The 15,648-nt window shown below is 43.9% G+C and overlaps 1 protein-coding gene across 4 annotated transcripts in view; it reads left to right on the top strand.

The window, feature by feature from the left end:
* Positions 1-15,648, top strand: part of rhobtb4 (Rho related BTB domain containing 4) — a 45,233-nt gene that overhangs the window by 18,402 nt on the left and 11,183 nt on the right. For 3 of the 4 annotated variants that reach the window (XM_074638240.1, XM_074638243.1, XM_074638241.1), the window contains 6 exons: positions 7,450-7,651; positions 7,962-8,065; positions 12,171-12,356; positions 12,695-13,514; positions 14,239-14,458; positions 15,442-15,560. In XM_074638240.1, coding sequence (XP_074494341.1) covers positions 7,460-7,651; positions 7,962-8,065; positions 12,171-12,356; positions 12,695-13,514; positions 14,239-14,458; positions 15,442-15,560 — 1,641 coding nt within the window. In that variant the 5' untranslated portion in view covers positions 7,450-7,459. Of the gene's footprint in view, positions 1-773; positions 1,504-7,449; positions 7,652-7,961; positions 8,066-12,170; positions 12,357-12,694; positions 13,515-14,238; positions 14,459-15,441; positions 15,561-15,648 lie in introns of those variants that run through there. The other variant, XM_074638239.1, reaches the window with a different exon arrangement.

The raw sequence follows: 15,648 nt of genomic DNA, 5'->3' as shown, positions 1-15,648 counted from the left end.
CTTCAAGTGATCCTCTTCAGCTCCGACATCTGATATTTATAGTCTTAAATAGAAGTTGTTTGGAGTATTCAGCCGCTTTTTGTTGGGTGATATTTGATTTTTTAAAACAATATATTTATTGAGTTTTTTCCCCTTTCCCCCCCCCCACAAACGATAGAACACAATCAATACAGACAGCAACACACATTGATGACGTAAGATAATTGCATGAATAAACTTAGCATATATGATAACAAAATAACAGTAGTCCCAATTGTGATAAATACAAGTGAAGAAAATAAATAAAAGGAGAAAGTAAAACAAATTATAGAAAAGGATGTTGGGTGATATTTATGTTGAATAAAGTTACTTGATGTTTATTAAGCCTCAAGTCACACAGCGCAGTTAAAAACTGAAAATGCAACAGAAAATGCAAGGGTTTGAATTTGATGTTGGAATTAATGCACAACCCAAACGTTTTTTTATATATAAAAATTCTTAACACTAGTGTCTCCCATGCTTTCTTGTTAACCCCCAAATATGTATATATATATAAATAAATATATATAAAAATTCGTGAGCCTGGTTTGATAGCTCAGGGCTTATGCCCTTTTCTATCCATAGGCAATCATTGGAGGGAGGAGGAGAGATGGAGGATATATATATATATATTATTTTTTTCCCTTCCTTTTCCTCATAATAAAATAAAATAAAATGAAATATGGATAAAACAAAATGGAGAGAAACATAAATTAAAGAAAGAAAAAAATAAAGAAAAAAATAAATAAAGAAAGAAAGAAAACTTTAAAAAAGCCAACATAACTGTGCAAGATCAATATCATGTGACTGTATACAGTGTGTGCGCTTGAGAGGGGTGGGAGTGGCTGGCTGTCAGTCAGGATGCAAATCAAATTAAGGCAAGATTAAAAAGAATAAAATAAAATAAAGTAAAATAATATGTCACTGAAGTGCAGCTGGGGGTATTTATTACAGTGGAGATGGCTTCTCCATCGCTCTACTCCAAATTGTATTTTTTTTCTGACAGCACTTGAATGCAGCATGAAATGAGCTGGGCTGATTTGCGTCGTGACGCGCAGTCGTAGGAGGCGTGCCTCTGTTGAAATCAGCTGGGGAAAAGAAACAACAACAGAGAAAGGAGGTGGTTCACACCAGACATATCTTAAGACCAGTTATGTTTACATTGCATCCCCAAAAAGCGTCCGATTAGAAACCACAACAGCGTTACTACATCCAGTCTGCAGCAGCAGCAGGTCGATACTTGTTGAGGACTGAGAAGAGACGCTGGATTAAAGGAGGCAGCAGCAGCCAGCTGAGGGGGGAAGTAAAGAGGAGAAGGAGGAGAGGATGTGACAGCTAGGGCACAAGTCCTGAAGTTATTATTATATGTGTGCTCTTTGACAAACAACTCCTCATCTGCATTCTCCGCGCGTCTTTGTCCGGTTTGAGTGACCGGCTGAACCAGCGGCAGAGTGGCATGTGGGTCAACTCCGGAACCGTCGGAAGGTAGGGACCCTCCTCCTCCTCCTGCACCAATATACTGGGTCACATGCTCCTCAATGCAATTGTGCATAAAGCAATCCACACATATCCTTTACTCTAAATTCTCAGCTCATTCATGTCATGGTGACCTATTGTAGTTTAATCTCCTCTTAAATTTCTATATATAATCTCTCTGTATAGTCTCTTTTTTACATTATTTTATGCAAGAGTTGAAATGGAAGATTATTATTATTATTTTTGTATTTAATCCCACGCGTGCTGCACAGATTCTTTCGATTTTCAGTGTTGGAGTTGCAGTGGATTGGGTTTGGCACATTACGCAAGACTTATCAGCGCATCATTGGAGATGTAGGCTGATATCCACCAGCTGCCTTTTTACAACAACACATCTGTGATCAGACATCTAAACCATCAAAGCGCTCAATGTGGGGTGTAACCTGCGTTTGATTGCCTGGTTTTGTTGAATCGGTTTCCCAAAAAAAAAAAAAAAAAAAATATGAATGAGCCAGGTGGTTATATGAATGGCTGCTGGGAGAGGGAGAGCGCACGAGGTGCCTTTCATTGATGAGCTTATAGTGATGCTGCAGCACAGTATAGACTGTTTACTGGAACCAACATGAAAAAGCATCAAAACTGTGACAAACACATGCAGAATCCCAGTTTGTAAGACTATTTTACGCACACACATACACACACACTGTAATGCCTTGTGGCTATGACGTCATCAGAGGGCTTGTGTTACACAAGTAATAGCTGCATGGCTGGAGAAGAAAGCCTCACCTTTTTTTAACTGACTAACTATATATAATCTCTCCATCAGCAATTAATCACATACCTGCAGGATGTGGTTGTGTAAACAATTTGGCATGCTTCTCTCTTCCATATTTTGCAATCTTTCTCTTTTGGCCAATATATTTCTCTCCTTAAGAGATGTCTATTAACGGCTCATCCCTTTTGCATTACTAAATATTCTCTCCACATTCTGGTATTTTTTTAGTTTTGGGTTTTTTAGTGGGGTATTACTATTAATTGATCAATGATGGGGGCTGTTATATTATGTATAAGGTCAGATGGATGTGGGACAGAGCCACTTATTGTCCTGGTTTATAGGCACTATGCCCAATGCTTAGACTGTGTCAGCAGCAGCTTTGAGATAACATAGTGCATCACTGACAGACCCACATGGAAGAGTCAGCCAGCATTATATGGCCACCTTGAATGTTCTGACCCCTGTATCAGGCTGTAGTGGAAGGTACATGGAAGGTAATAGACCATTCAATTATGTTTTATTTGCATGTCGTCCTCGGTTTGAGCCCAGTATGTTATAACATGGTCTGTGGAGCTTTGGTGTGAAAAAGTGTACTTTTAACAATGTTCGTGGTGTATTTGTAAACTATATACTATAATTTGATAATTAGGGTCCAGGACATTTTTGATTTGAAAAGACCAGGGTTTTATATTCTCAACCATTTTAAAAAAAATATTTTACATGTTGTACATTTACATGTTTAAATCCCCTGTTACATCACCAAAGGAGATATGTGGCCTGGAATATCGTCTTCCAGACAAACTTAATAGCTCAATTGGCTCAATGTTGACGTAATTCACAGACTCAGTTTCAGAGAAAAACACATCACACAGTATCAGAACATGGTGTGTGTCTGGGAATCATTGTTGCATTTTGAAAAAAATGATGCTGTCAAAAATGATCCAAACCATCTCACCAGAGTCCGCAGTGGTGATTGGAAATGGTCTTTTTTGCACTTTGTATGCAAACACAGCATTTTTGTATTATAACGGTAACAATTTAGCAAGACATCACACAGTACTGTGATGGTCAATGGCAAAGGAATCAACAGCTTATCTGTTTGGCTTATCTAAGAAAAAAACGTAAACTGGTGAGAAAGTGGGAGAGAGGATACTGGAAAGAATAAGGGTGTGAAATAGAAACGAGATAAAGAGAAGGACGGCGAAGAGAGATGGAGAGAAAGAGTAGGTGGAAAATATGGACAAGGGAGGAGGAGGAGGAGGAGGAGGAGGAAGATGGGGAGGGATAAATGAAATTAGGGCATCAAGAGGAGCCTTCCTGTGTTTACAAAGCATTACAGCAGCAGAGAGAAGAGAGGAGGAAGGCTCTCTCTAGCAGGCTGACATGCCACTCCCAAAGACCCTCTCATTCATTGGGATTGATGCGTACATTTCGCCGTCTGCCACGGGCCGCGCGGTAATACCAGTGCCATCTGCAGTGGGTGAGGCAAGTATGTGCATGTGTGTGTGTGCATGTCTCTGCTAGTGTGTGTGAGTCTACTGTGAGCCATCCAGGGAGCCAAGCAGAGGCTACAGACCAGGTTATGTAATCAGTCTGTGCCAGCTGCGCCTGTGGCAGTCACCGTCTCAAACACCCACATAACACACACACACGTTCCACTCCTGCACCCGAAAAGCACACACCAAGTACGAATGAGTAGACATTTTCTTTCATGAGAGCGGACTTTTGACAACAAAAAAAAAGATAGTTTAGAAAAGAATTAGGTTGCATACATGACTGCACATGTAGTCATAATTTCTTCCAACAATTACACATGGACACTATGCAGTCAAGCCTGTGATAGTGTAAACCCCATAGCTCTGCGTGAGTGTTGGCCCATGTGTAAAGTGGGTGGTTATTGGGGTAATTTTTTTTTTCTTTTGCACAGGGCTGGGTGGAGGGAGCGGAGAGGCAGGCGGCTCAGTCAGGGTGTCGGGGTGAACTCTAGCCCCAAGGAAGAGGACAAAAAAAAACAGAGGCGGGTGCGGGCTTTGGGATGAGCGGTCGCTGCCACTGGATCGGTGTTGCATAACAGGGAGAGGGGGGAAGCGAACCGGGTGTGGGAGAGCTGTCTGCTTTAATGCTGCTCCTTGATTGCTATCCAGAAAAGTGTGAGGTCATAGATGGATAGATAGATGACCTCTAATGAAACGGGCAGAGGGAGGGTGCATAACGTTGGATGAGCTGGCAGAGAGGACAAGAAAGAGGGGCGGTGTTAGTGGTGGAGGAGAGAGGTTACTAAAAGACAACGAGGGAAGTGAAGGATGGAATAACTGTGTGCTGGAGCGTTACATTTGGAGAATGAATGCAGAATTGGGAAGGAGAGTGGAGGGAGGTGTGGTTGAGTGGGCACAGCTGGGAACAAACCAGACAGACGGAAGGATAAATGAAAGGATTTAGACAGGAAGTGTATAAAGAAAATAAGTGGTAAAGATTGCCAGGAAGTGTGCAATGAGGTAGAGCTGTAAGCCATCTCCTTATGAAACCCCCCTCCGGCCTTGAAGCAAAGCCATACTGAGACGCACACTATCCAAATTATGCATGAGCTTCTTTGTCTGGTCCTCCTGCACCAAACACACACACGCACACACACACACACACACACACACACACACACACACTGACTCAATCGGTGACATTCCAGGGTAAACCAGAAGGTCGGTGTTTGTGTGTCGAGTGGGCGTTTGAGTTCCTATCACAGCGTTCCTATCACTACTCCCATCAATATGTCACTATAAGAGTCAGAAATACATGCACAATAACTGGGACAGAATCTCATTCTCTCTTACATTCTTTCTCTTACATGCCAACACTTGTTTGCCCTTGCAGCCTCCTTCGCTGCTGTTTTGTCGGGAAGAAGATGACTCTGGCCAGCAGATGAAGTCTAGACGTCTGCATACAGTTTACTATAGGTCGTCGGCTAAAAATGAAACCTGAGCTACGCGGCTTCTCTTTCCGCTCCTGTGAGCTGCAACGCTCTGCTCTCTCTCACAGTCCCCCGGCGGCTTCTGCTCATCCTTCAGTCATGCAATTAAAAATAATTGTTGGAAGTTTGCTGAAAGCTCGTGCGGTTTAAATATAAAACCTGAGAGCAGGTGCGAATCTGTCAAGTGCAGCGGTGTGCGAGTAAACATAAATTGTGTGATTCGCATCATTCCAATGCCTCGCAGACTGGGCCCTAAGCTCATTATCGCACGCACGCACACGCATGCACGCTCACATGCCCGTATGCGTACTTATACTCCTCTGGGTCAGTAGTATAGGTTATCTTAAACTCTTTTTCTCTATCTGTCTTTCGCTCTTAGAGAACCACTCATTTGACAGTGGAGCGCAGCAGAAGCAGCAGCAGCAGGAAGAGCTGCGATATGTTCCCCTGAGCAGCCGTGGTTATTGCTGGTCTCGCCCTTTTGATCCCAGTGGCATGACTGACTGATGCTAATGCTGGCCTGACAGTCCCTCTCTTTCTCTCTAAGACTCTAATAATCCCCTCCCTGCCTCGTCGCTCTTGCAATCCCTTTTGCTTATCTCCTGTTGCATTGGAAACGCTGGGAATTAACAATACTACGTATCCTCTCTCTCTTCCTCTTTGCCACATAATTGTGGATGTTACAGAAACCACTTGTGTATGTCACGCTTCATACTGGGCCCTCTTCTCCTAATACAGCACTACATGACCATTAGGCAGACAGCTGTTACATAAGGTTGTTGTAACTTTTTATTGCTTCTTCTTCTTCTCTCTCACCTCTGCTAGTAGTACGTGTCTCTGAAGGTGTCGCAGCCAGACAGGTGGCAAGGGAAATAACAGTATTTATAACTCTGAAAGGAACTGGCTCTGTATGGACTGTTCAGGAAACTCTGACAGACACTTTCCTTCAGCTCAGACAGACAAAGGTAGGCTCCCTGTGCTTCCCGGCTGACATAATTGGGACTCCTTTTGACAGGAACGATGTTTTTGTTGTTATTGACAAGGGGAATCATCATCTGACATCTCTGCTGGGGTAGAAATGTATTCCTCTATAGCAGCAGGGGTATTATGAACCGGTTGGAGGTCTGTGGAGACATGGAGAGCAGGTCGCGGCTGATTAGCAGGGTGCACTCATGGCTCATGTGTCCAATGAATAGATGCCATTTTTAGCTGCTTGGCGTCTGTCAGCGCCGGACTGAAGTGTTGCATTGGCATCCACGTCAATGGAATAGCAAGCGGAGGCCTTTATGAATGTTTCAGATGCTCTATTTATGGGGCCTTGGTGGGTCTTTTGAACTAGTTGCAAGGATGGATGGACTGATTAGCTGACTACAGGTCTAATTGTGTGTGTGTGTGTGTGTGTGGGGGTGAGGGGGGGTTATGCAATACAGCAGATTCGTCCAAGAATGTTTTAGAAAATGGGTATTAACACGTGTTTTGACATGTCAGAAATGTTTGTAAGCAGTTTACGGAAAGGGGCTTTTGATAAGCTTTTCACAGGGATGTGTGGTTTTAAAAGACCTCTGTCTTGTGCTACGGTTGAGTCGACAGGTGGTCAAACATGCAGCAGCACTTTTTCCCCCCACTCTGTGTAAGCCTACAGTAAATATATTTGACCCCGACAGATGATGCACATCTCCCCCGTGGGCTCCCGAATGGCCTGAAAAGTTAATTACAAATGCCTCTGAGGGATTTTATCACCTGTCTTTTGTGCTGCCAAGGTAGATGTTTCATCACTTTGCGTTATGTTTCCTCTGAAGCATAGATGCAATCACAAGGGGAACAGATAGGAGGGAAGACAGACAAGGAGAGAAAAGGACGGTGAGCTCATGGGAAGCCTCTCTCTTTTTGTCTCTCTCTCTCTCTTTCTGTGCTGTTACAGAAATAGCTCTGCGGTCCCTCCATTCCTCAGCCTGTGAACCATGTGTTCTGTTGAGGAGTTTGGCAGAAGCTTCAGTACACTGGTCAGTACAGCTACGGGGGCTTAGAGCCTTAACAAAGCCTCCCTAGCCTGGACTGGGCGAGAGTTAGAAGGGCCTGGTGCCAGTTTTGCTTTCATTGTCGAAAATGCAGCGTCATTCCTCCTGGGATGCGTTATCGATGTGATTTTAATTTTCCCATGAATATTGAATTAACCTCTCTCTCTCTCTCTCTCTCTGTTTCTCCCATTCTCCAGGGCCCTCTCCATGGATATAGACACAGACTATGAGCGGCCCAATGTGGAAACCATTAAATGTGTGGTGGTAGGGGATAATGCAGTAGGCAAGACCAGGCTAATCTGTGCCCGGGCCTGCAACGCCACCCTCACACAGTATCAGCTGCTCGCCACCCACGTGCCAACCGTCTGGGCCATCGACCAGTACCGTGTATGCCAGGAGGTGGGCACACGCACATACACATAAACACACTGTGCGGACAGAGCCACATATAGACAAACTCTGGTACACTTTTGGACACGGTGCTGAGGCTAAATCTGTTTATTGTGCATGTATATCACAGGTTAAGACACCAATTCAGGCCTATGAAATAATTCAAAAAATGTTGACCATGCAGTTTGACATTGTGCATTGCTTTTTTTTTTCCATCCCGAGAAATTTCATAATCCTTCAATTCCAGTAAAACACAGAAACATCACAATGAAGTTAAGACCTTTTGACCTACTTACAGGGATATGTGTCTGTGTTGCAGGTGTTAGAGAGATCTCGTGATGTAGTGGATGAGGTCAGCGTGTCCCTGAGGCTGTGGGACACATTCGGGGATCATCACAAAGACAGACGATTTGCCTATGGCAGGTGAGCACATGCATACACAGAAATGAGTCCACTCTACAGGCATGCTAGCAGCCAGAACCTAGTTACTGACCCAATAACACAATTGCTGGCTGACCACTTAACTACCTTACAATACATTCCTTCTTCACAATGGTGCAGCTAAGAAATTGCTTTGTCCTGGCTGTTGAATTTTGTAAGGCCTTGACACAATTCATTGATCAAATTCATTGTCAGGAGAAAGTAACTTACAATAAGAATGTAACTAATCTTTTTTAACACTCACATAAACATGCCCACATAACATTTACTTACCCCAAAGTTCTGTTTTTTCCGTGTAATCCAGCTGCCACGCTTTCTAGTTGAACTCTGCCCTCCAGCTGTTACATCCTTCCTCCACCAGACATGACTGGATCATCGCTCTATCCTCTTACTCCTCGTGCCTTCATCAAAGCTGCTTTATTGGCATGAAATGCAAAATGTACTTATTGCCAAAGCTAAATCGGCAAATACCAATTCAACTTCACCACATGATAGTAACATTTCATTCATCATTAGATGAGTTCTGCGTATAGACAATTAATCATTAATCCACATATTTGTTTGTGATCAAATTGTATTGGTTTTAAAGATATGCATTGGAAATTATTAACAACAACAAACAAAACAAATGACATGACTCAAAATAAAACATGAATTAAATAAATAAAATAATAATAATATAATAAAATACAAAAATAAATAAAATAATAATAAATAATAGTAACCCACATATTTATCTAAATCTAACACTAACGTTGAGACATTTGTCGCCACTCTCCAACTTTTAAGTCTAGTAATTGTAATTATCTTTCTCTTCATCCATATGCATTACATAGTCTAATTTAAATGCATTTCTTTCATAATTTAATGTTTCTCTTACATAGTCATAAGCCATAACCACACACACATGCATGTACACATCACATAGTGCAATCTGTGACTTCTCTCAAGGGTGGGTGGATGCACTTCGTGTAACATGTCGCCTCGTCAATCTCTTGGCAAGTGTGTCTGCGTGACAGACGGTGTGTTTGTGCATTTGCAGGTTGTGTGTGCGGTTCAGTTTGTGGCTCAGATCCCCCCCCCCCCCCCCCCCCCCCCCCCCCCCCCCCCCCCCCCACTCCCACCCTGCTGTGTCCTTCCTCTCTCTCGTTGTGTCTGTACATTTGCACAGCGATCGGCCTCTGTTTGTGTGTGTTTTGGTTGTCCGCGTGTGTGCGTGTCCTGTATGCTTTGTCAGCCTGCAGTCAGCTGATAAAACACACAGTGCCAGCTCAGCTGTTTTCTGCCTGCTTGCCTCCCTGGCATCTGCAGCTCCAGGCAACAACCTCCTCCTCCTCCTCCTCCTCCTCCTCTTGCAGCTCTCTTCATCCACTCGTTCATCTGGGCTGTGCCCTCTCCTCCAACTCGCCCTCAGACTCCTCTCCTCTGCCTCCCCTCCACCCCGTCTCCCTAATTACCCCGTAACTCAACTCCCATTATTCACCTCCTCCGTACCCTTGACACTTGGCTGCTCCGCACCTACCTCCGCTCTGGAGCCCTTTGTTGATATCAAAACTCAAAACATCACATTGTTAGACCATACCCAGACTGTCACATGCTTTGTTATGGAGAGGAACATTCCAGTTGGGGAAAACAATCGTGGCCTGAAAATAGGTTAAGCCAAACTTAACCTGAGACAACCTCAACTTCATTTTTTCCCCCCACATCAGCAGAAACTCGTTAGAAAATCAAATTTTGCTTCTTGACTAAATCAGCAAAACAATATCATATTGCACTGGCCCTTGTATTCTGTTTTAGTAGCCTGGTATTAACTTTTATAATGCTGTTGTGACAGACTTAATGACTGATGAGGGGTGTCATGCCAGGCTGCTGTGTGATTGCAGAGTGATACACGCGTCTGCATGAGACCCATTAATTTCTTTATTGCGACAGAAAATTTGATTATCTGGGACATCGCTGCTGCTGCTGTGCGTGTGAGTGCCTGTGTCCATATATGTCTCTTCTTACATAATCTGGCAGCTGATGACCTTTGTAGTTTGGATCCACCACACACACACACACATGCAGAGAAAACACTAAATAACCAGTCACTCGTGGAGCTATTTATTATGCATTAGTGCTGGTGGTAAATTATGATAGCACAGTGTTTGCCTTATCATTTGACTCACAAGTGTTTTCTCATTTTGACAAACCTATATAAATACACACACACACACACACACACACACACACACACACACACACACACACACACACACACACACACATTTTTGTCCCGCAGCAGGTTTGAACCTGGAAATAGCTCTGCAGTGCAAAGCAGCGGCACTAATGGATTATCGTGCTACTAATTTTTAATTACCTCACCTTCACTCTCAGACTTTCAAGCTGCTTTTGAAAGATAGGTCAAGATTTGACAGGTTTAAAAGCCTTCTGGTGTTCATATCACAGTACAGCGTTATTCTAACATAAAGGTATACTGGGACAAACTATGGCTGTAAAGCAGAGGTTGTAAAAAAAATGTCCTTTAACCATGAGAACAAAGGCACGTACACATAACATGACCTCAAACACTCTAAGCCATGGTAATGATCCTTTGACAAAGTGCTAATGGCCATTCCTATGTGTGTGTGTGTGTGTGAGAGCTGTGATGTAATGCTCTGGTAGTGTTATGTCCTTGGGAGTAGGAGCTTTTCAGAGATTACATTAGTGAGAGTAAAGTTGGACTATGGAACCTGTGTCTACACTGTAAAAAAAAAAGTCCTTTATATAGAGTCATTTGATATAGTGCCTTCATAAGTAATTGAACTTGTCACTCAGGTGCACGTTTGTAATGCAAATTAAGTTGTTTTTTTTATAAAACTTCTTCAAAGATGCTTCCTTTTTTTGAAGATTTTCAGACACTTGAAACTGTTGAAATTCCATTCAACACAGGTGGATTTACCTCTATTTGCTGGCCTTTTTTTTATCTTATTTGCACAAAGTTAAATAGATGAAACAAGTAGATAAAATTGTTTTTTTTTGTTTTTTTTACAGTGTCCGCTTAGTAAATAGGCCATGTCCACTGTAGCACAGGAGGGGGAAAAAGAGAAGCGTTTAAGTGGTGGGTATTGCTGCTCTCAAGTTCAGGATGTGGTTTAGCGTCTCACGTCTTCTGGTGTATACGCGCGTACCTGACACATGTCAAAAGCAGGGATATATATTTAATGATCTGCATGCTATCAATGATGTAGTACACAAGTTACATAAGTGATGCAAACTAGGCCGTGTCTTTGTGCTGCTGGGGTCGAAAGCACTGTATTGTGCTGTGTTTTAAGAAGTAGATCATTTAGGAATTATAGATTCTTGCACTGTCAGCGGTACTAAATGATCCGTCTCACTGACACAGAGCTTGATTTAACATTAAACAGACACACATGTGCACAAACATGCCACAGAAGTATCAGCACCAGAGAATAGCTGTAAGTGCTGCTGTCTGCTTGCTCAAACACGTTGATTGAGGAAATGTGTGTGTGCGTGTGTGTGTATTCTGAGCTATTCTTAGCCTTCTCTTTGTGGTCTAGCAGCCTTGGAGGGCTCAGGGATATTTATGTAAGAGAGAGAGAGAGAGAGAGAGACAGAGAGAGAGAGATGGGACACACAGATCCCCAGCCCGGAGGCCCAGACACACACACACACACACACACACACACACGCACACACACGCACACACACATACACACAGTCCCACCCACCCACACACATGCACCTTGTGACCCCGGCTTTCTTGATGGCACTGCCCATGCACCCACAATGCCTTGCAGCAGCCGAACAAGCTTCTTCCATACACATATCACACGTGTTTTAACATAAACTGACAAGATGTTCAGTGACTCAGGACTGACCCCTCTTTTCTTTCTCTCTTTTCTGTCCCCTTTACTCCATCAAAGACCACATGTCTTCTCTCTGCTGACATCTCTGGCTCATGACACAACACATCAGCTCTCCTCTGCCATCTTTTCCCCGTCTTATCTATGATCTCTGTCAGGTTGTGAGTACATGAAATGAAGACTTTTTTTTCTTTTTTTCTCTCCCCTTGTATTCCCTGAAGGTCTGACGTAGTGGTGCTTTGCTTCTCCCTGGCTAATCCCAACTCCCTGCGCCATGTACGCACCATGTGGTTCCCGGAGATCAAGCACTTTTGTCCCCGGACGCCCATCATTCTGGTTGGCTGCCAGCTGGATCTGCGCTATGCCGACCTGGATGCAGTTAACCGCGCACGACGACCCCTAGCCAAGTGAGACGCCTTCTTCATCAGGCATTAACAGACAAATTCAGATGAGGGTTGCATGTGGGGGTTGCTCCAGTTAATCAATGATAAGTAGCATAACAGTGACTGAATCATGTGGTTTGATGAAAAACATGTAAGGTGTATTGTTTTACATGTTCATTAAGTGTAATCCAAATTGTTCCATCATATAAATAAAGTATAGATACATGTTGTTAAAATGAGTACTGAGGTGAAGACATCACACTCTTACTTTGTAAACGTCCTGCTTCACTACTTCTTCTTTTACTTGCGTCTTTATCTGAACGCTGTCATCTTTAACATCATTAACTCTTCCTGTCCCACAGACCCATCAAACCTACCGACATCCTTCCCCCAGAGAGAGGCCACGAGGTGGCGAAGGAACTTGGGATCCCCTACTACGAGACCAGCATCGTTGCCCAGTTTGGAGTCAAAGATGTCTTTGACAATGCCATCCGAGCCGCCCTCATCTCCCGTCGGCACCTGCAGTTCTGGAAGTCCCACTTGAAAAGGGTCCAGAGGCCCCTCCTCCAGGCGCCGTTCCTGCCTCCTCGCCCACCTCGCCCCATAGTGGGCATCCCAGACCCCCCTCCAGCAGACGGCGAGGGCCCTGATTCCCTTTTCTGCCAGCCACTGTGTACAGACGTCCTTTTCCTTCTGCAGGGTGGTGCCACTCGCGTATTTGCACACAAAGTATATCTGGCTACTTCCTGCTCCAAGTTCTACGACCTCTTCACCCTTGATCTCGGTGGATCAGGCCCGGTGCCGCGAGGGGAGGAACAGGAGAGCAAGGAAAACTTGGAGAGCGGGGAGGAAGATGAGCAGAGCAGGAGAGGAGCCAAGGAGCAAGCCGGGCGCACCAAGAGCCTGGACATTGATAAAGACGGAGCTGATGGAGGAGTGCGGGGCCTGAATCGACCCCAGCTGCTCCAGCAGGGATCTTTGAGGACTTCCCAGAGTGATAATGCGCTCCCCTCTCGAGCCCACTACTCTCTGGGAGCAATGGGGACTGGTCGAGCACTTTCAGGATGGGGAAGGGGGTTCCTGAGTGTGTGTCTGGAGCATGTCGATGATCCCATGACCGGACGACCACGACTCATGACTGTGGTAGCCATGGACGCGCTTATACAGGAAGAACCATTTAAGGTGATGGACTTTAGATTTAGAAGATTACTACAAAATTTGGGATGTTGATCAATTAAAATATTTAATCGCAAACTAAATCTCAAATTTTGTATCTGTTCAAAATGTACCTTAAAGGGAGATCTGTCAAGTATTTAATACTCTTATCAACATGGGATTGGGTAAATGTGCTTGCTTTATGCAAATGTTTTATATGTATTATTGGAAATCAATTAACAACACAAAACAATGACAAATATTGTCCAGAAACCCTCACAGGTACTGCATTTAGTATAACAAATATGCTCAAATCATAACATGGCAACCTCAAACCCAACAGGCAACAGCAGCTGTCAGTGTGTCAGTGTGCTGACTTGACTATGACTTGCCCCAAACTGCATGTGATTATCATCATGATATAAAATGTTCATGTCTGTAAAGGGGAGTCTCGTGGGTACCCATAGAACCCATTTTTCTTGAGGTCAGAGGTCAGGGGACCCCTTTGAAAATGGCCATGCCAGTTTTTCCTCGCCAAAATTTAGCGTAACTTTGAAGCGTTATTTAACCTCCTTCCCAACAAGCTAGTATGACATGTTGGTACCAATGGATTCCTTAGGTCTTTTTTGTTTCATTGACTGCCCTAATTCATACATTATTGGGGAAAGGAACATAAATCTGTTTAGAAATCATTACTGCAGTTGTTGTTCCAAAGCTGTATATTTGACTTCTCATTTCATTCTGGTTCCAGGCGGTGCTTCAGTACCTGTACACGGGCAGCTTGGACGAGGGCCGAGGAGATCTGATGCAGGTGGCCACCATCGCGGAGCTGCTCGAGGTGTTTGACCTGCGGATGATGGTGGCCAACGTTCTCAACAGAGAGAGCTTCATGAACCAGGAGATCACCAAGGCTTTCCACGTCCGCAGAGCCAACCGCATCAAGGAGTGCCTCAACAAAGGGACCTTTAATGGTAAACCACTGTGCCAAACATTTAGTGCCTCAATACTTTCAATGGCATTAGTGTCACGTTTTCCATATATGCATCAGTAAGTGTTTGTCTGTAGGTGTGTGCATGTGTGTGTGAGAGTGTGAGTAGTGGAGGAGAATGTGTGAGAAAGACAGAAAAGCTAATTTCCAGCATTCTCTTTTCAGTCTCTGGAAATGTACACTCTGTGTACATTTTGATCATATATTTGCCATTGAATATTTGCTATAAAATATGCATTTTACATGTTGTGGTTTACCTGAAGTCCTTATAAGGTCATCAAGTGATTTGATGACAGTCTGCTCGGTTGTCATGTTTTCGCTCTCGTGTGCTTCCTGTGTCTTGTGTTTGTGTGGTGTTGTTTGTCCCCCCTAAGCTGTTATGTATGCATGTTGTCACGGCAGAGCCAGACATCAGCTGTCTCTGAACAAAGCCTGTCTCACATTCACTTCTTTCTATACTTTCTCTGTTGTCTTCATGATCATAACAATGAGAATCTTAATTTAAAATGCTTATAAGAGATTCTACTGATAAATGAAGCCATCGGAGCATTTCTATAATTTGATCTGCGTTATCCCACTTATTATTCAAGGTTGACTTACAGATAGATGAAATTCTTTGCTTTCAGATTTAACCCATTATTAAACATAGTTGCTGTGTTCCCTATCGAGACTTTCTCTACCAAAGTCCAGAGTCCAACCAGGATTTACTCCATGACCTACTACCCTGCGTCTGCTCTCCTTCCCTTACTCTGTGTCAAAAGCTGTTCTGTCCTTCTGTCAATTTATCTCTCTGTCTGTCTACCTGTGTCTATGTCTCTGTGTGTGTCTGTCTGTCTGTCTGGCCTTCTGCCTGCCTGTGTGTGTGTGTGTGTCTGGACGTCTGCCTTGTTTGTCTTTCCCCCCTCTGTAGCTTGGGCTTCTGTGGCACTCCACGAGATGAATGCTCTTTTCCCACCCCGGTTTTAGATGTGGTGTTCCGACTGGACGATGGCTGCCTCCCGGCCCACAAGCCCCTGCTCATCTCCAGCTGCAACTGGATGGCCGCCATGTTCCGCGGCTCTTTCATGGAAAGCTACATCGAGGAGGTGAGCTCAGACTAGACATACTGGGAAGAGCTTGAGGATGGAGTTACCTTTAAGTTTTGAGCAGGGATTTAGTTTCTGTGTCATGAAT

Source organism: Sebastes fasciatus, chromosome 6 (genome assembly GCF_043250625.1).
Source record: "Sebastes fasciatus isolate fSebFas1 chromosome 6, fSebFas1.pri, whole genome shotgun sequence".
In the NCBI taxonomy this organism is placed as follows: Eukaryota; Metazoa; Chordata; class Actinopteri; order Perciformes; family Sebastidae; genus Sebastes; species Sebastes fasciatus.
Note: the sequence above shows the minus strand (reverse complement) of the source record. Positions and strands in the feature narration are given on the sequence as shown.